General features: G+C 55.3%; 5 protein-coding genes across 5 annotated transcripts; 3 read left to right on the top strand and 2 right to left on the bottom strand.

Moving 5' to 3' along the window:
* Positions 1-3,479: 3,479 nt before the first annotated feature.
* On the bottom strand, positions 3,480-9,163 carry CTAM01_09021 (uncharacterized protein; the record flags this gene model as incomplete). Its single annotated transcript, XM_060525041.1, has 2 exons — positions 3,480-7,081; positions 7,135-9,163. 2 exons carry the CDS (start codon positions 9,161-9,163, stop codon positions 3,480-3,482), a joined length of 5,631 nt encoding a protein of 1,876 aa, XP_060380223.1.
* Positions 9,164-10,105: 942 nt separating this feature from the next.
* On the top strand, positions 10,106-10,222 carry CTAM01_09020 (uncharacterized protein; the record flags this gene model as incomplete). The annotated part of the gene is made up of 1 exon (XM_060525040.1): positions 10,106-10,222. One exon carries the CDS (start codon positions 10,106-10,108, stop codon positions 10,220-10,222), a length of 117 nt encoding a protein of 38 aa, XP_060380222.1.
* A 2,250-nt stretch (positions 10,223-12,472) lies between these two features.
* On the top strand, positions 12,473-12,697 carry CTAM01_09019 (uncharacterized protein; the record flags this gene model as incomplete). The annotated part of the gene is made up of 1 exon (XM_060525039.1): positions 12,473-12,697. One exon carries the CDS (start codon positions 12,473-12,475, stop codon positions 12,695-12,697), a length of 225 nt encoding a protein of 74 aa, XP_060380221.1.
* An 880-nt stretch (positions 12,698-13,577) lies between these two features.
* On the top strand, positions 13,578-14,857 carry CTAM01_09018 (NADPH2:quinone reductase; the record flags this gene model as incomplete). The annotated part of the gene is made up of 2 exons (XM_060525038.1): positions 13,578-14,534; positions 14,603-14,857. 2 exons carry the CDS (start codon positions 13,578-13,580, stop codon positions 14,855-14,857), a joined length of 1,212 nt encoding a protein of 403 aa, XP_060380220.1.
* A 239-nt stretch (positions 14,858-15,096) lies between these two features.
* On the bottom strand, positions 15,097-16,474 carry CTAM01_09017 (UDP-glucose 4-epimerase; the record flags this gene model as incomplete). Its single annotated transcript, XM_060525037.1, has 4 exons — positions 15,097-15,500; positions 15,550-16,000; positions 16,063-16,297; positions 16,446-16,474. The coding sequence occupies 4 exons, from the start codon at positions 16,472-16,474 to the stop codon at positions 15,097-15,099; spliced, it is 1,119 nt and encodes a 372-aa protein (XP_060380219.1).
* Between the last annotated feature and the right edge of the window lie 2,073 nt (positions 16,475-18,547).

The raw sequence follows: 18,547 nt of genomic DNA, 5'->3' as shown, positions 1-18,547 counted from the left end.
TGAGCCTACAGTGCTTCAACATTAGTGGTTGACTTCCAATCCCCGATTTTCGAAGTGAAGCTATCGCTGTCACCAGCTAGACTTACATATATGTCAATGAAAAGTAGGTGATTTCGCAACGTCTGAGAGCCAATTGTTGACAGCAGGCAGCATTATTCGAGGGACTAGCAGTGCCAGTGGCTACTCATGTTGAAACGGATGAATTGGATGGGGCTGAAGCGTGAGCTATCCTGATTACCGCCGCAATCTCAAGACTTGGCGTGTTGGTCCCCGCCGTAAATCAGACCAATATCGAGGTCCCCGGTGTGCTCGGACATCATTCAAATCAGACAATCAGACTCCCCCATTGAAGTCCCTCAAAAAGATGCATTACCCAAATCGCAGCGTGTCGTACCTGACATAATGAGCCTACCTATCTGGTGGTGTCGGCCACTTTACGAATCATCGCAGTGTTGAGCCCATGTTATGTGCAAACTGGGCTTAAATTGGAGCAGTAATTCTCCGAGCGTCTGACTCAGGTAACAGTGGATAAAACTCTCCCTGACAGCTGTCAACGCAGGTTTGTCGCAAATTGCAATCAAAAATTCTAGATGCTTACGCCATGTAGAGCACCGGGCCGGCGGGAAAAGAATCAAATCGTGTCTCTGATGACGAGATCGTGCCCGTGCCAAACGTTCATAAACAAACGAGACGGCTAGTTTGAGAGAACAAAACGACGAAACAAATTTGCCGAGCCCACCAAGTGGGAAACCCTGAAGACAAAAAGAGCATCAGCCCTTCTGAAGGCTATCTAGTTTAAGTTTAAAAGCACGTTATTAGACGCGAACTGTGCCATGCAAAGGAAGCTACGAGACAAAAGAGTATAGCTTCTTTCAAAGAAGCTTTGGCGAGAAAGAGGTCAACGGCAGGCAACTCTGTTGGATGTTCCAGTCTTGTGCAACCCGAGCCGAATCATTGCGGAAAGTGGGCGACATGGGCGATCATGGAACATGACAAGAACATCTTGCCACCTTTCAAGAGTTGGGATTTCCCCTGGATACAAATCACAAACTCCCGCGGAGTGGAGGATGGGGACGTCTAATCATTCCAAGCCTCCAAGGTACGGAGTATGGGTGCTGTATCAGTGGAGTTAGAGAAAACTTGAGTATGCGCCCCTGCGTTGGCCAACTCCACTGCGTGGTGGGGATTGCCCGGCTGAAGATCGTTGATGCGAGACATGAAAGGCGGAAAGTATGGCTCGACCGCTCGAGAGATCCTGACTTTCGACGAAACAACATGTCAGTCCTGGACATCGAGCCAGTGTAGCTCTCTATTCGCAGAGTCTAGACGTACATCGTGGTCCCGGACATCCCACCTCGAAACGTGAAATCGGGGCACCGGCTCCCACTGAGAAACTCCCGCTGAACTACGCGCCCGCTGCGGAAGCAAGAAATCGGAACCTTGCGCCGGTTTATCGGGAGTTGGACCCCTGCGGATAGTGTCCGAAGCGCCGTGTACAGGATGAGGCAAAGCCAGACTTCCACTGAATGAAAGATACTCAAAGCCTCCGTTCCGAAGCCGTCTTGCGGATTGGACAGGCCCTCCGATTTCCTTTCCTCAGTACCGTGCCGTGTAGCTTTTCCTCTCGAACTCAGTCAGGAGCTTTGGCCGCGAGAGCTTTGAATATTCTGCTCACCTCGTGGACCAGCAATCCTCCCTTTTTGACATTTCCCCCTCTTTGACGTGGTAGCCGCTGTGAACCGTCAGTTCATCTGTCATTGTGATTGGGAACTCGAGGTCCAAGCTCCGTCTTCATATCGGAATACCGACGTGATCGTGACCCTTGAGAGATTGAAGATCATGGACCATAGTCAATCCATCAAAACTATGGTCCATACCTCCCTATCAACCATCAAGACATACCTGCATAGGCTGCATTATTTGCTGTATCTTGACTCGGAGCTTCGGTAGTCACTACCCGTTTGCGTACCATCATTTTCGTACGCTCCAGATCCGTACAGGCACATTTGTCCACAATCATTGAATTGGCCAGTCAGAACGATTGGAATACCCAGAGTAAGTCGGAAACCGGGAGGCAAGCCCACGAGTAAGTCATCACTCTCTTTCGCTCCCCAGTCCACGATCCAGAAAAAAAGGGAGGCCCGAGCGAAGAGACCAGGTAGGGTATCATTCTCCCATGCAGCCTCTTGTATAAAATATCCTAACAATGCCCCCATCCTGCATCCTACAGTGACATCCGCAGCATCGCACCGGCGCAGCTTCCGTCCAGATACCGTGAGGTGATCGTCATGTCAACCGCCCCCGCCGCAGTGTGGCCGCACCAGAGACTGGGAGTCTCCAAACCCGTGGTCGACGAATCGACGGTTCAACGGTCCTGAATCGATTCCCACTCCCGTCGCACGAAAGAATGCAATCTTGTGTCCACAACCCGTTGAAGAAAGATAAGTGTTCCATACTTCTCCACTGAAAGGATCATCAGAGTCGCAGAATGCAAGACACTGGAAATCCGCCTAAACTGCAACTACGAGCCTTTTTAAACATTCCCCACGAGACGAGGGCAAAGACACGCGAGTTAAAAGTCGCTGACTGGCTCCCTCCCACATAGTGACACTACTGCGCTACCCCCCAAATGCGTGTCACCGTGTCACGCCCCTCATCTCGCCAGCGACCCTGACAGAAATTCCGACGATCGGCGTTGAAGAAAGAAGCCAAGACCCGGGAGTTGTGATGGGGAGGATCCATATCGGATGGCACCCGACTCCGTTCTGTCTCGCACCTCTGCCAGACTGCCACCGCCTCTGATCCAGAAACCCCCCTTCTTCGTCGAATCGTCGCTTCTCTCTGCTGCTGTGTATGAATGCCCCCCTGCCCAGGATCTGCCTCCCCCCCCCCCCCCAGCTGACGTCTTCACACCAAGCATCGGGAGTTCTCTCCGTTCGTAGCAAAGGGGCCGAAAGAGGCAACAGGGTCGTGGAGGGGGGGGGGGGGTGTCAAGACACAATTCGCAAGCTACGCACCTTTTGGGACGATTGCGAGTTTTGTCCACTCTCTATCCGTCTTAATCCAAGTTTATCAGTATCACAGCCTCAAAGGCCAATTCTTCATCTCCAAGAAATGAGGGTCATGAGCCTGAAAATGGTCTTTCCATTAATTCGCTTCAATGCGTTCAAATTCTCAAAATGCATCCTGGGCTTGATCAAGAGTGAGCCCCGTTTGAATCCCACTTATGCGCCCGTCCCGCCAACAAAGATTGGGAAAACCATCAAACGCCTGTTCCTATCCAACCCGTATCCCTCTCTAACTTTTTGATCTTGCGGAAATTCAGTTGCCAGAAGTATCACGCTAATGTGGCAGTCGCAATTGTGAGCCGAAGTTGTGACCTAGCCCACCGACGACCTCGCTCATCCCCCGCGCCCAAAACCTCCATGTCTCAAGGACACAGGGCCAAGCTTCACAGATCCATCCATCGCCCCTCTTGATTAATCTCTAATCTCCCCAGTGATGTATCCAATCTGTCTCCTCCCATTAACCCCCGCGTTGGTGAGCTGGCTCGCGAGGTTCGTCTGCCCGTCAACAAGCCTCCTCTGCTCCGCCAACCGCGCCCGGAACCTCTCCTCCTGCTCCCGGTCCAGACGATCCACGTCCTCCCTCTCCGCCACGCGAATCGCGCTCAGCGTCTTGGCCTGGTCGACCTTCTCCGTCGCGATCTGCTTCTCCCACTCGAGCATCATGCTCTGCCTCGCCATCGTCAGGTCCGACTCGGCCAGCTCCACGGCCCGCGCCCGCGTGATGCTCGCCTCCGTCAGCGCGGCCTGGTGCTCCAGGTCCGCGCTGCGCTCGTTGCGCTTCCGCCGCATCTGGGCTGCAAAGTGGTCCTCCTCGATGCGCGCGCGCTCGTTAAGCGCCACCAGCTCGTCCTGCGCGACGCGCTGCCGTCGAGAGTCCTCGAGCTCTGCCTGCGCGGACCAGATTTGCGCCTGCACTGTCGCCAGCTCGCGGTTGCGCGCGATGGAGAGGGCGTGGTCTTCCTGCTCGAGGTTGATGCGGTCGAGGCGGGCGCGGCGGGTGCGTTCTTGGGCTTCGACGTCCTCCGGCATGCCGACGGCGCCCTCGGGTTGAGGCCCCATGTTGGCGTAGTAGACGTCCTCGGCGCGGTTGGCGCGGAGGAGCTTGATGAGGGCGTCTTGCTGGTCTGATTTGGGGAGGACGTGCATGACGTACATTGTTGGGGAGTAGGTCATCTTGCCGTCCGAGTAGTGGTTGAACTTTTTGTTGATGTGTTTCCACATGCCCGCCTTGAGGAGTGTCCGGCAGGTGACGAGGGGGTCCCGGGACTCGAGAGCTAGGAGGAGGATCGACTTCCCTTCTGATCTCAAGGTTGTGTCGGAACCAGCCTCGATGAGGAAGTTGATGACCCTTTCCATAAGCTTTTGTCGCGCGGCAGTGAGTTCGCCGCTATCTGCGCAATGCCGGGCAAGTTCCCCTAGTGCACTCCGGCCTCCGTGAAGAGTACTTGGGAAGTCGGGCTCGTGTCCGTACTGTACTAGGACCTGACAGGCTGAGTGGTTCAGCTCGCGGGCAGAGTTGTGAAGTGACCCGTCATTGCGCGAGGCGCCAGCAGCTAGTAAGTTGGACATCATCTTGATCGCTGTGTCCCCTCCAACCTCGGTCGATAGTGTGAGGGGCGTGTTGCCCTTCACGTCGCATACGTCCACCTCTGCGCCTTCTAACAACAGCATTTTGACGACGTCGGGTCGGCGGTTCCGGATAGCCAGCATGAGCGGCGTAGATTGGGATATCTTCGACTCAAAGTTGACCTTGGCGCCGGTCTCGATGAGCATCTGCACAATGCCGCTGCTAACCTTCTTCTGCGGCTGGAGAAGCGCCCACATCATGAGCGTAACAGCCTCCTCATCAAGGTCTTCCATTACCTTCCAAGGCATCATCTGATCGTAGTAGTAACCGGCATCCAAGAGGGCCTTGGTAATCCGGATCGAGCGCGGGTGCTGCTGCAGGGCAAGGAACATCAGGGGCAATGAGTCAGGTGGCGTATACATGACGTCCAGCCTCGTCTCCCCGTCAGCGTATTCAGTAAACATTGTAATTAATTCAAGGGCGTCGTCTTCCGAGGCCGGATTGTCAAAGATGCGGTAAAATGATCGGGATATGGACTCGGTGTTGGGCTTTTTCTCTAGTAGCCTCTTGACCAAGAAGGAGTTGCAAGCAGCGGCGGCCGACTGCAACAGCTTGCCGTCGGCATAGTTGACATCGACTTTGTGATCGAGCAGGATATCGACGAAGCCGTTGGCGAGTGCCAGGCTATCGGGCTCGCTCTCGGTTAACGGCAAATCGACAACCTGGGTGAGGACGGAGCTGAGACCGTCGCCGTGGGCTCCTTTTTTCAGGAAGCTGTGTAGAATGGTGAAGCCGGCTTCCGAGAACCAAGCGTCCGTGTTCTCCCGGGTAAACCCTTCTCTAATGGCGAGATTGAGATCGGCCGATAAGATTTTGGACTCGAGCATGAAGGCAAGTGGTTTTACCAGGGCTCTCCTCGTAGCGTCGACCAGGGTCTGGCAGTCGTTGGCGATCGGCGAGGCACCGTATCGGAGGAGAGACCGGATAATTTTGAGGTCGAGCTCCTCTTCGTTAATCGCGTTATTCAGTACTACGTGTAAGTCGTCGGAAACAGGCAAACCGGCTCGGAACAGCATATCGATCGCGGCGGCACGGGGTTCGCGACTAAGTTTCCAAGCAGCCCTCAGCGCCCTATTAAGCGTGGCATGCGAGGGCTTGTGTGGCTTCCTTTTGTTAGACCCCTTTAACGAAGCGTGGGATTTGGCGGAGGCAATGGATCTCAACGAGGCGCTTGATGGTTTACTCACTAGCCGCGTCCCGAGTTCGACCAACCCCAGCATCATTTTCAGACTGCTCAGGTAGGCGCTCCTCGTGGCCGCCCAGATGGCCTCGCCCTTGTTGTAGTTCGGGTCCGCGCCGGCTTCCAGTAGGATCTTAACCAGGTCGTCGCCTTCTTCACCGAATCGGACCGCGGATGCGAGCTGCGCGTCGAGTGCTTCACCTTCTACGCCGTGGACAAGGAGAGGCTCGAGGATGGCGGCCCGCGTCTTGAGGTTGCCGACTTCTGTGGCGGCTTGGAAGCCCCTTTCGATCGTCGATCGCTTGGGTGTGGTGGTGCCGCTGAGCAGCATGTTCAGAACATCGGCGGCGCCCGAGCGACATGCCTCCACGATGGCATCCTCGTCAATCTGCGCCCCGTGGCTGACGAGGAGATTACCCAAGACCAGATCACCGTCCGCCGCTGCCGCAAGTAAGGCATCAGAAAGGACGGAGCCTGAAGCTCCATGCTGCAACAACACCTCGCATATCGCCGCCCTTGCTTCTCGGTTAGAAAGAAGAGCCGCCTCGGCGAAGGCATCGTTGAGCACAGGAAGAGGGTGCTTTTGAGCTAGTACGAGTTGAACAATATCAGGACGCTCCTTCTTGACTGCCGAAACCAGGGCCTCTCCATCGCTTGTGTTGGCCTTGGCAGAAAGGGTTCGGAGCAGCGGTATGTCGTTTGTGTAGGTGTTGATAGCGAACCCGAGAGCCCTGTTTACCTCAGCGCTAGGCGCGCCCGCGTCAAGCAACTTCTGGGAGAACTCGAGACGATCCATCGGGTCGGCGATCCGCAGAGCGTGGGGCAAGGCCGACGCGAGCGATGCTGGGTTTGGGCGGGCCGCGAAGAGAAGATCAGTGATTTGCGTGTCGCTCGCGGCTACGGCATGGCAAAGAGCGGCGGCGTTGTGAGAGTTGACGTCGGCACCGGCGCTGAGGAGGACCTTGACGATAGATAGTTGTCGATGTTCAGGAAGGGTCTGGAGGAGGGCGTGGACTTCCTTCACGAGAACGTCGTTGAAGGGAGCCCTATCTTTTGTCTTTTGCAAGAGAATCTTAAGCTTGGCGGCCTTGGTATCTGAGAAGATGAGTTGCCCAAACTCGCTGACGGCCCTGCTGACCGTTGCATGTGAAGGTTTGCCGTGCATGAGCAGTGTCTCTAGGACTGGAGGGTCATGGCTGTGGATTGCTGTTACGAAAGATTAGCATCTCTACTATTCCCCTTAGCTAACAATCACTTACCGGAAGCCATGGCAATGCCGTTGTCAACGTTGACGTCGGCATGCCCCTGCACCAACAACACTTGCAGAAGCTTCAGATCAGCTGGCCGATAGTTCAACGCGTTGAGCATTGCCTGTGAGACCTTGACCGGGTCCAAGTCCGGCACCGATGTCAAAAGCAGCGTCGCCATATCCAACCTCGCCTTAGCATCCTGGGTCGCAATGATCCTTGGCAGTACGCCAGCGGCAGTGTGAGGTGTCACATTCTTCTTGAGCAGCGCATTGAGCAGTCTCACGTCTTTTTGTGACACCGCAGCTACCAAAGCTGAGCCCTCGTTGGTGTTGATATCGGTGTTGTACTTGAGAAACAGCCCGATGAGATCTTCGTCGCGGTGTGGTGGCTCCTCGTCGATGGCCTCCTGTAACGCGTCGTGAACGATGGGCCCAGCAAGACCGCTCGTGAGGAAACACTCCACCATGCGATACCTGTTTTTCCGTGATAATGTCTTGGTGAGAGGGAAGATTTGGGCTAATGTGTCGCTTGATGGTTTGCTCATGAGAAGCTCCTTGGCCATCGCCGCATCACTTCTCATGACTGCGATCTGCAGAGCCAAGCCGCCCTTGTGATCAACGGATGCCGTTTGATGGCGGTCATACACCATTGATCTCGGTCCTTTCTTCACATCATGTTCGGCGATGGGACGTCCTCCAGGGAAGACGGCTGTGAGAAGAAGCTTGGCTGAATCGACGTCGCCTGCCTCCGCCGCCTCAATGAGCATGTCATGCAGCGCAGTTCCGTTTGCCCCTCTCCGTAACAGCAAATCCAACAATAACCGACGGCTCTCTACGCCCATATTTTTCGGTATGAGCTCGACACACTCGGAGGCATGTGTTGCACTGAGTTCCGCATTGCCGCTGAGGATGATGTGCGCGACATCTACCCGTCCATTCTGAACAGCTTTCCGAATGGCCATTGCGTCCTGATACTCTATTGAGACCCCATACTTGACTAGAAGACTGACCATGTCTTGGAATTCTGCAGCTGCGGCGTGGATGAGTGCCATGGCGGGTGCGTCGCCGTCTGTGCCGGCGCAAAGTAGTAGTTCGGCTACGGCAAGCTTGTCTCTTGGGTTCATCGACGGGTGATCCAACAAATTTGAGAAAGCCTCATCCAGTCCCGGGCGTTTCGGCGGATGGTTCCCCATGAGTATCGCAAGAGCAATGTCGTGACGTCCCTGGCTGATCGCGACTTTGAGCGCCTCCGCTTGGTTGTAGTCGCCGTCGGCATTAGATCGACTCAGTTGTAGCACCGTTTCCAAACACCCTGCCTTGGTCGCGTCCACCATGCACTGCGAGAGCCACGAAGTCGGTGGCCGGCCCTCAGACCGGAGAACGATTCCCACCAAGTCCGCCTGTCCGCCCGCCGCACACGCCTGGCGGAACGATTCCTGAGCCTCAGGACTATGCGCTACCCCGGCGCCGTAGCGGAGAAGAAGCTCGACGACTTCTACGTTTTCAGACTGCATGGCGACCGGTAACGAGGCGTCCAGGGCAAATGTATCGGCGTGGGGTAACAGGACCTGAATCATGTCGATCTGGCCATTGTGCACGGCGTGCTGCAATAGCTTACTCCGCTCGCCGAAGCTGTCGAGACTTTTCCTTCGAGGCAGGATACTCGTCTTTGCCTTTTGCGCCATGTTGACGTCGCCGCCGGATGAGACGAGCTGTGTGATGAGAGCCTCCGCCACACCGGGCGATCCGCTGTCGGCGACATGCTTGTCGAGGGTGTCGAAGACGACCTTGTAGTCCCACGACTTCTTCTTCCCCGTGAAGGCGCGCCGCAGGTTAGTCGTTGATTCTGTGCGGCCGTGTGACATTTGCTTGCGCTTGAGCAGCTCCTCGGCCTTGAAGTCGTCCTCCGGGGTCCGGAAGCTGGGGGGGCTGGAGGGCCGCGTCAGGGGCGTCGGTGACGGCGGGGGCTCGAGACCCCATTCCTCCGCAAACTGGATGATCCGCCGCTGGCGATCATCCTCTGTCGGCGGAGTCGGCATCGGGGGCGAGCCGGGGGGAGAAGATAGGAACGGAGACAGTTTGGCGATGTGTTACACGGCGGTGACCTGGCCGTATGCTGCTAGGGAAAGAGAGGAGGGGGAGAAAAGGAAGAAAGGGAAGGGATGAGAAAGAGCTGTGAGCGGATAGCTCTCGTGAGGGTAAGGTTGAATGAGGCGGAGTGCTACGTGAGATGAGCTGAGAGAAGAGAGATAGAGAGAGAGAGAGGAGACGTGCGGCGCAAAGTTTCGTTTTCGTCCCAAGATGATGTTGCACGCTCAACGGCAGAGGGACGGCGGAAAAGACGGCCTATGGCCCGGTAGCAGTGTTGGGCGGAATAGCATGAACGGAGGTGAGAACAAGCATCCAGGATCGATGGTAGGCTGACATAAAGAGGATACAAAGTGTGGTGGTAGTGGCGATTGGCGGTGGTGGAAGAAGAGACGTTGGATGAATGGACGGATCGTTCGTTTGGGGGGCCTGGGAGGCTTCTGTCTGGGGTTCGCGGATGTTCGGCCCAGAACGACTCGTATCGTATCAGCTGTGCCCTCAACCGCTTAGGAAGAGGCCAGACGGGAGATGGCAGACACGGGTTGACCGCAGAGCTGAACTCAAAAGAAAGTGAGGGTGGGAAAAGTAGAATGATGCAAGCCGGGTTGAGGCAGAACGGGCAGTTCTCTGACGGCCAGCCGCAGCAGAAGCAGCAAGCAGCAAGCAGTAGCAAGCAGTAACACGATGCGTAGCCCGTGTCCTTCTGCAGAGGCGTTAAAAGACGCGGGTGTGGTGACCTTGGGAGTGAACGGATAGAAACTCGAGGCGAAGCACACTGCACGAAAGACGTCGGCGAAGAAAGATCGAAAGGTCCAACGGGCAGAGGGCAGATAGCAGGGGTCGCGGGTTGAGTTGAGTTGAGGTATCCCGAGGTCCTAAGCCTTGTGGCGACAATGCGTCGCGTTTCAGCAGGGTGGAGTTCAAGTTTTTCGTCTGTTCGTCCTTTTCTCTCTTTTTTCTCTTGGAGAATTTGCTTGGAGACTTGCCCACTTTGGAGGCTGGTCCCCTAGTCTTTCCCAGATACGAGTGTCACAATAGAAAAACGGTTAGGGTGGCCGGGACCTCTTTTAGGAGTTGGAGCTCGGGAGAGACAAGCGTGACAAGCGTATCCGTAGGCTAGGCGGTTAGCGGACAGGTCGAAGGAAGGGTGTGGCTGGGGGTTTATGAGGTCGGACGATGGCAGGGCTCTTGAAGCTTCACCAAGGGACAGTGACGTCGATCAAGATTGATGAATGAGACCGTCGGCCTTTTTTTCCTGGACGTAGTCGTGATGAAGCTCCGGACTGGCAATGATTAAAGGGGATATCGCAGTTGACTGAAGCTCGGATAGCTAGGGGTATCCCCCCTGAGAGTGGATATTGGTTGACAATTTGAGGCAATGAAGAAAATGAAGATTCAACAGCAGCATGGGCATAGGGAGAGGATAAACGGCAGAAAAAGTTGGAGTATGGATAGTCTTCCGCCCAAAGCCAGTTATGCAATCAAGGCTCGAGAGACCAGCCATTCCTCGTTTAAGCTTGTCAGGCGACCCGGGGGGACAGCTGCCGCCAGCGCCGGCGCATGTGAGTGGTGAGGATAAATGGGCTCGGTGAGCAGTCGACGCGAACGAGGCAGGGCATACGCGGACACGTTGACGATCCCTGGATCGCTGAAGGTCCCGTACGAAGCGTGGAGGCGTATGGGGTGGAGAGGTCAGAGAAGCAGGAAAAGGCGGAGGAGACGGCACAGAAAGTGGAGAAGATGAAGGAGTCGAGCTACGGAGGAGGGGACCGAAGAGTCCGTTGGAGTACCCGAACGTCTTCAGAACCTCAACTTGAATCTCAAGTCCTGGACCAAGTCTTGGGCCAAGAGTTGCCGAGACTCCAGAGAGAGAAAGTAATCACTCATACGGACAATGCTAGCAAGGTCTCACGATTCTCCATTGCCTGTTGACGCAGACAGCAACTCAATGGATCTATGTATTAGAACCAGTAGTAGCATGTGCTTCCGCTGATTATCTCTCGGGGCCGAGGGCAGAAAGACTCCAAAGCCAAGGAATGCATGGTCACCAAGTGGCTCTTCGTTTGACCCGAGTAAGGTATCCATACAGGTAGTCTGAGAAAACCACCCAAAGGCCTATGCTCCAAGACTCTGGGGCAAGATGAACCGGTCCCCGATTGTTTGAAGGACAAGAAGGGACAACACAGGCGCCGCAACAACTCCTGACCCCTGGCAGAATGGTCACCATTCCATCGAGGGAAAAGAGGCACGAAGCATCCTGGACGGATAGCACGAATAGGTCACCGACGGTACGGAGCAGGTATCCGTAGATGACCTTGCAAACTGCCTTGCCGTTCCGGCCACCTGGCTGTGCGTTCCCGCTTTGGGTTTGCTCAACTACCGTACCTCTACATACTGTGTGGCGTTCGACGCATCAGCCCACGCGCAAAAGAAGGCTAAGAAAGTTCTTCTGCCGCCCTTCTCTTACGTGGCGTGCATGGCCGAAAGATGGCTGGCACACACACACATACACAATGCCCGCAGCTCATTCGTCTCACCGAAACATTCCACCGTAGAAACAAATGCACGCTAGGTACAACGCTGCTGTACCTTCGCAGTTAGACCAAGGTACACACAGAAGCCAAGCCGGGCTGAGCCTCATTGAAGACGCCATCGATTGCGTCCAAAATGTTCGCCTTTTTTGACGCGTCTTGAGATCGATTGGTGAAGGCAAAGTGCAACCCACACGCTGAAAAAGATGCGGTGACAGGTTTGATATAGCCATGTACGGTATGCTAAGAAGAAGCCAAGTGATCAAGACCAGGACTGATATATAGGATGGATGAGATCATTAAGAAGGGTGGAAGGGTGCCGACAAGTCTGGAAAGGTCACATCTAGAATGTCACCGCGGGAAGAAGAAATGAACCCCAGACAAAACCGATTGGCGATCATCCGGGTGCCCCGACGCATTGCTGTCCGCACTCAATCCGAGTCTTGGCAACTGACCAGCTTCAGAGATTCCCCGACTTTGGGAGGGAACATGCTGGTTCACCTCTTGATGCTTGACGACTCGACTAAAAGATCCAACTCGTTTCTCCCCCCTCGCCAGTCCACGATGAACTACATCAACCCATCCACGATGAATGGACGACGGTGAAAAATGCCGTGATTACCGACCCAGCAGCGGTGGTGTATCGTCCAGATCCGGGCGCCTGTCATCTCTGCTTCAGAGACTACCTGGCAGCATCACTGCCCGCACTGCCGCCGCGACCAGCGGTTCATGCCAAGGGGGTTGAGGTGGTCAATCCATCATCAGACCTTCAAGGTTTGCAACGCCAGGCCGTGGATGAATGCGCTCGAGCACCCCTGTGGTGTCAAGTGGGTGCCCAAACGGTTCACTTTCTACTTTGCGATCTTGCCACTACTTCTCTTTGCTTTGTTTGAATTAGTTTTTCTTCCTACCAGATGCATAGTTTGCAATAGGCATCAAGTTCAATTAGTGTAACAAGGGGATAGTAGTGTTGTGGTCAGCTCGGTATGCATTAACTGGCAACATATTTTCTCATCCACCTCAGTGTATCGCAAGTCTTCAGTTCAACCCACAATGCCTCCCGATTTCCCTCTTCCATTAGATGCTCGAATTTCAGTGTTTGGGTGGTCGCCTTTTCTCCTTCACACTCGATGCAAGCTATGCAACTTTCGCAGTGAGTCGAGTAAAGAGTCCCGCTCTCTCAGTCCATAGCGATAGTTATCATACTCGATTGACCATCAAATGCACCAAGACCAGGTCTTTGAGACAATGTGATCAGTGATCATAATGATCATATTAATCGACCGATGGATGATTGTCAAAAAGTTGAAGCACTCCGCAATGAGATGAATGAGCATATGATGTGAAGCACCCCATCTCTCAGTCTCACTCTTACCCTTCATAGCCCTCTTCTCATACTCACCCTCACTCTCACACTCTCATCCTCACTCGTACACGACCGGCAAAGATCTCATCCACCTTTCACTGACAGCTGTCCGCTCATCGGAAAGCCGACCCCTCTCTCACCCGTCACCCGAACGTAGCCGCCTCCGGCCCCCCGCCCGCCCCTCATTGCCGACCTGAGAAGGAAGAGAACCCCGCCATCGTCACCCAAAGCTCATAGCTCCTACGCGCGAGAACAGCTGAAGCATTTCTAATCACCTCTTATGGGAAAGAAAGCCCCCCCCCCCCCCTCCCCTCACTTCATCGGAACGCTGACTAAACCACAATTGTGACCTCAAGCGCAATCGGAAGCTATTCCAATACTGCGTATGCGTAAACGCCCCTCCATCGTCCCATAGGCTACAGACTAAAAATAAAGAAAAAGAGACTGAGACCTCTCCTCCCATCGCAAATGTCCCAATTCCTCATCTCGCGACCCTTCACATCCATCCGCATCATCGCCAGAAGCTCCAAACCCACACCAATCCTCATCACCCTCGCCAAATCCACGCGAATCCTCCCATCACAACCCTTCCTCACCCGAACTCACCACCAAACCCGCACCTTCATCCCATCACCAACCCTCCAAACCTCCCTCTCCCCAGCCCCGCACTTCACAATGGCCTCATCCTCCTCCCTCCCCCAAACAATGAACGGCATCCAAATCCCCCGCACAGGCGGCACGGAAGTCCTAACCCACCACACCGACCTGCCCCTCCCCGCCCTCGCCGAGAACCAAGTCCTCGTCCGCAACGAATACGCAGGCATAAACTACATCGACACCTACTTCCGCACCGGCCTCTACAAAGCGCCCCTCCCCATCACCCCCGGCCGCGAAGGCGCCGGCACCGTCGTCAAGTCCCACCCCTCCGTCTCTGGCCAGTTCAAAGAAGGCGATCGCGTGGTCTACATGGGCCCCTTTGGCTCCTACTCGGGCTACTCCGCCGTCAACGCCGCTCAGCTCCTGCGCATCCCCGACGCGCTGGCCACGGATAAAGCCGCCGCCGCGCTCCTGCAGGGTCTCACGGCCTGGACTTTCATCCGCGAGGCGGGTGAGGTGAGGGAGGGGGAATGGGTCCTCGTCCACGCGGCCGCCGGCGGCGTCGGGCTGCAGCTCGTGCAGATGCTGCGCGCCGTGGGCGCGAGAGTGATTGGCACGACGAGCACCGATGAAAAGTGCGCGCTGGCCAAGAAGAACGGCGCAGAGTTCATCGTCAACTCTCGCTCGCAGGACCTCGTGGAGGAGGTGGCGAAGATCACGGGCGGGCACGGCGTGGATGTCATCTTCGACGGTGTTGGAAAGGCGACGTTTGATAGCGATATCGAGATGGCGGCGCGTAAGGGGAGGTTGGTCGTCTTTGGCAACGCGGTAAGCTCTTCATCAAACATTCAGACGTGGTCTGCTAGTCTAGTAGCATCGCTAACATATTCCTCCAGTCGGGAGCCGTTCCTCCTTTTGACATCCTCAAGCTGGGTCCCAAGAACTTGAAGGTCATGCGGCCCATTGTCAACGGCTACACTGCTACCAGGGAGGAGCTGGAAAAGTACAGCACGGAGCTCTTTGACATGATTACCTCGGGCAAGGTGGAGGTGGCCATCCACAAGGCGTACCCGCTCAAGGACGTCAAGCAAGCCCACGAGGACTTGGAGAGCCGCAACACGACGGGGAAGCTGATCCTCAAGGTGGATTGACTAAACGCACGTCTATGATATTCATGAAAGCGGGTCAACCAGGAGGTGCTGCGAGGGAGTGGTATCTTAAACTTTTTTTTCTTTTTTTAATTAAATCCTCTCTCTATGGCGGATGTCGTATCATGGCTCTCGCTGCAAATAGCACTAATTCTATCATCATCTATGATAAGCAACCAAACTTTTTTCTTTTTTTTCAAGATGTGGCTGATGCACTGATACATATCCGTCCCTCCTTTTGATTAACCGCTCGTGGGCTTGGCGTTGGCAAGGAGCTCAGGGGGAGGGTCCTGTCGGTAACCCTTGGGGTTGTTGCTGACCCAGCGCCAGAGATCCTCGCACGCCTTCTCCAGTGTCTCCTCAGTCTTCCAGTTGAGCTCCTTGTTGGCCAGGGACGGGTTGGCAGTGAGATCGAGAACGTCGCCCTGGCGTCTGGGGACAACATCGTAGGGTAGATCGCGGCCGACGACATGGCTGAAAGCCTTGATCATCTCGAATACGGTGCTGCCACGGCCGGAACCAAGGTTCCATGCCTTGACACCAGGCTTGTTCTCGCGGAGGTAGTTGAGGGCGCTCAAGTGACCCTTGGCCAAGTCGACAACGTGGATGTAGTCGCGGATGGCGGTACCGTCTCTCGAGGCGTAGTCTGCTCATGATCAGCGGGGCTTCTCCATCATTTCGCCATAGTTACTTACCGTCACCAAACACGAGGAGCTTGTCGCGGTCACCGGTAGCGACCTTGCCGAGCAGAGGCAGCAGGTTGTAAGGGACGCCCTGGGGGTCCTCACCCATGAGACCAGAGGGATGAGCACCGCAGGGGTTGAAGTATCTCAGAAGAGCGCCGTTGAACTGCTCGTAGGACTTGCCAGCCTTCTTCAGCTTGTTGCGCTCGGCGTTGATGTGATCAGTAATAACCTGCTCGACAAAGGCCTTGGTGTGGCCGTAGGTGTTGGTGGGGCCAATCGGGCAGTGCTCGGGAATGGGAATCATGTTCTCGAAACGGGTGGCATCGCCGTAGACAGTCGCCGAGGAAGAGAAGACAATGTTGGGAACATCGTTATCCGTCATGGCCTGGAGGAGGGAGACGGTGCCGGCAACGTTGACGCGGTAGTACTCGAGAGGGATCTCGCCAGACTCGCCGACAGCCTGTGATGAATCGTGTTAGTCTTCGTGGCACAAGGGCATCGTGGAGGAGCAAAGGAGCTGACCTTGAGCGCGGCGAAGTGAATGACACTGTCAATCTCGGGGTGCTTCTTGAAGACCTCATCGAGGCCGGCCTTGTCGGTGACATCGACCTGGTAGAAGTGGGGTCGCTTGCCGCTCAGCAGCTCGATACGGTCGACAGCAACCTTGGAAGAGTTGTACAAGCTGTCGACAATGACCACATCGTAGCCGTTCTGGAGAAGAGTGAGGGAGGTGAAGGAGCCAATGTAGCCGGTACCACTGCAAGCCACCAAATCGCGCGGTTAGCCTCTATGCTGTATTCGGACTTGCGCCAACAAAGAATGCCGCGACGGCTGGTGTCAACGGTGCCACAGGCAATAGCATTGCCAAATACTTGCTAGTCAGGCGAGAAGAGGCGGTAGCTTACCCAGTAACCAAGACAGTTCCAATGGCCATGGTGAAGAAATTTGCTGGCGGCGATCGCAACTATATGCGGTGAGGGGTAATTTGGAGGTGGAGGGGGGAGAGTAGGTAAGTTGACGAAGGGTAGTGAGAGTTGCGCGGTCCGTCGGGGTATCAAGTCGTTAGGGTTTGAAGGAGAGCGCAAGTCTGTCGTAAGGTTGAGTTTGGAGGAATGACGAAAGGGAGAGGTTGTAAAGGATTGCGGGAGAAGGCGAGAGATATATCTGGCGGTTGACGTGAGGGGTGGGAATAATGAGGCGACGGTCGCAATAAGAAAAAAGTAAACGGGGTCGTCTGTCTGTAACGTCCAGGCCGAGTGATGATGTGGGAGAGAAATTGGCTCGGCCATGAGTGCCACCGTTCGCGCCCACGCCCACGCCCACGCCCACGTCTACCGGTAAGCCCACCATGCCCACCAGCGAGACCAAGCATTAGGTTGAGTGCAATGCTTGCTGCCAGTCCCAGAATGTAGGTACTGCTGCGTCTTTTCGCAGTAGTGAATTTGGGGCCATTCGGGGCCACCTCAATGTTCCATCCGCAACGGCCAATCTGGCGCGCCAAATTGGAGGCGATGGCGGGGTCCTGCAGGCGGGGGTGGCACCAATCTCAGGCTCTGTGGCTGGCTGCGGAGCCGACTAATTTCATCCTCGATGTTCAAACGGCGCAATTGTTGGCACGCTGAAACTTGCAACGACCGGGGATCGCGGTGCCGTGGAGACTGATCTTCGTGACGGTGGACGGGCCGACAAGGTCCCTACTGATTGATCATGTTCAATGCTGCTCCTTCACTGTCACCGTATCACTGGCTTGTGTATCTTGCCATCCAGGACGAACCGAGTGAATACGGTCAGGCATCCATAGACCGATAAACTGACGAGGCCTGAGTGAGAGTCAAGAGAGAGATCGGATGACGGATCAAAAGGTGGATGGCCTGGTGGAGTGTCTCCCCGGCGCATGCTCCCCGTATCCGTATTGTTTAACCCTTCCCGGATGTCTCTTTACTGTTTGTTGGAGCGGCTGGGTGGTTGACCGGCCTAGCCTCGCCGAGTAGGTGCTTTCCTGCCCGAGTTCTCCATATGCGCATTTGCGGGATCCAGTTTGGCACTGCAGTCTTGCCATTTTGTCCGGTTGTTCGCCCGAAAGAACGAGGGTGAGGGGCCGGCGGGTGCCCGTGTTTGTAGACGGCAGCGGAATGGAAGTCAGGTCTGGGCCTAGGCACATTGCTTTAGCGCAGACGAGACGGATACCATGGCTGCTCCATGGCTCAGGATTAGTCATTGCATGATGCTGGCGCAGGTCTTGCATCGAGTCAAAGTGCCCTTCATATACTCGATGTTTTGCGCGATATATCAATGGCAGGGCGCACGGCGAGTTGGACCAAAGCACGTGTTGGGAATCGCATGTCGATGAATCTCTCCAGGATGAACCAGCAATTCGAGGTGGAGTCTCAAAGGTTGTGGGCACGGCGTGGAGCAATCGGTGACGTACTGTGTGGTCTGGATTAATGAGGTGTTGCAGCCTCAGGTTTAGATTATCTTCCTCACCATGAACAGCTTATCTTATCTTATCAAGGTAAGAGGTTGATCTGCATTTTGAGGTATCATCACGTGGTCGCAAATTTAGACTGCTTATCTAAGGAACCAAGGTTCTCGCTTATGTAAGACCTCAGACTCGGCGTTGCGGGGACCTGATCAGTGGAGGACAGCGCGTGCGTGGGCAACGGACACGCTGCAAGGGTCTGAGCTTTCTCTCTCTGCGCCCGACCCCCGGTTGCTGGCTGGGCGGTTGGCGGTGGGCGGCTGTCCGTCGCGAAAACATTCCCATGTCCGGTGTGTGTGTGTGGGTGTGAAGTTCCTCAAGTGAACGCTTCAAGACGGCACAAAGAACTCAACGAACCCTCGGGATATCTCTCGCCTTGCATCACTGCTGTCGCAAAACTCATTCTCCTCGACCGACACTCCATTGACCCGCTCATTCCGCACGCTCAGCCGCATTCCTTCGTCAAGCCCATCTATCTGGTCCTCTACACCGACGATCCGACGCGCGCGTGGTTTGGCGCGACTTGTG

Source organism: Colletotrichum tamarilloi (genome assembly GCF_030869305.1).
Source record: "Colletotrichum tamarilloi strain Tom-12 chromosome Unknown Scaffold_34.1, whole genome shotgun sequence".
Taxonomy (NCBI): domain Eukaryota; kingdom Fungi; phylum Ascomycota; class Sordariomycetes; order Glomerellales; family Glomerellaceae; genus Colletotrichum; species Colletotrichum tamarilloi.
This window is presented reverse-complemented; position numbering and strand designations above follow the sequence as displayed.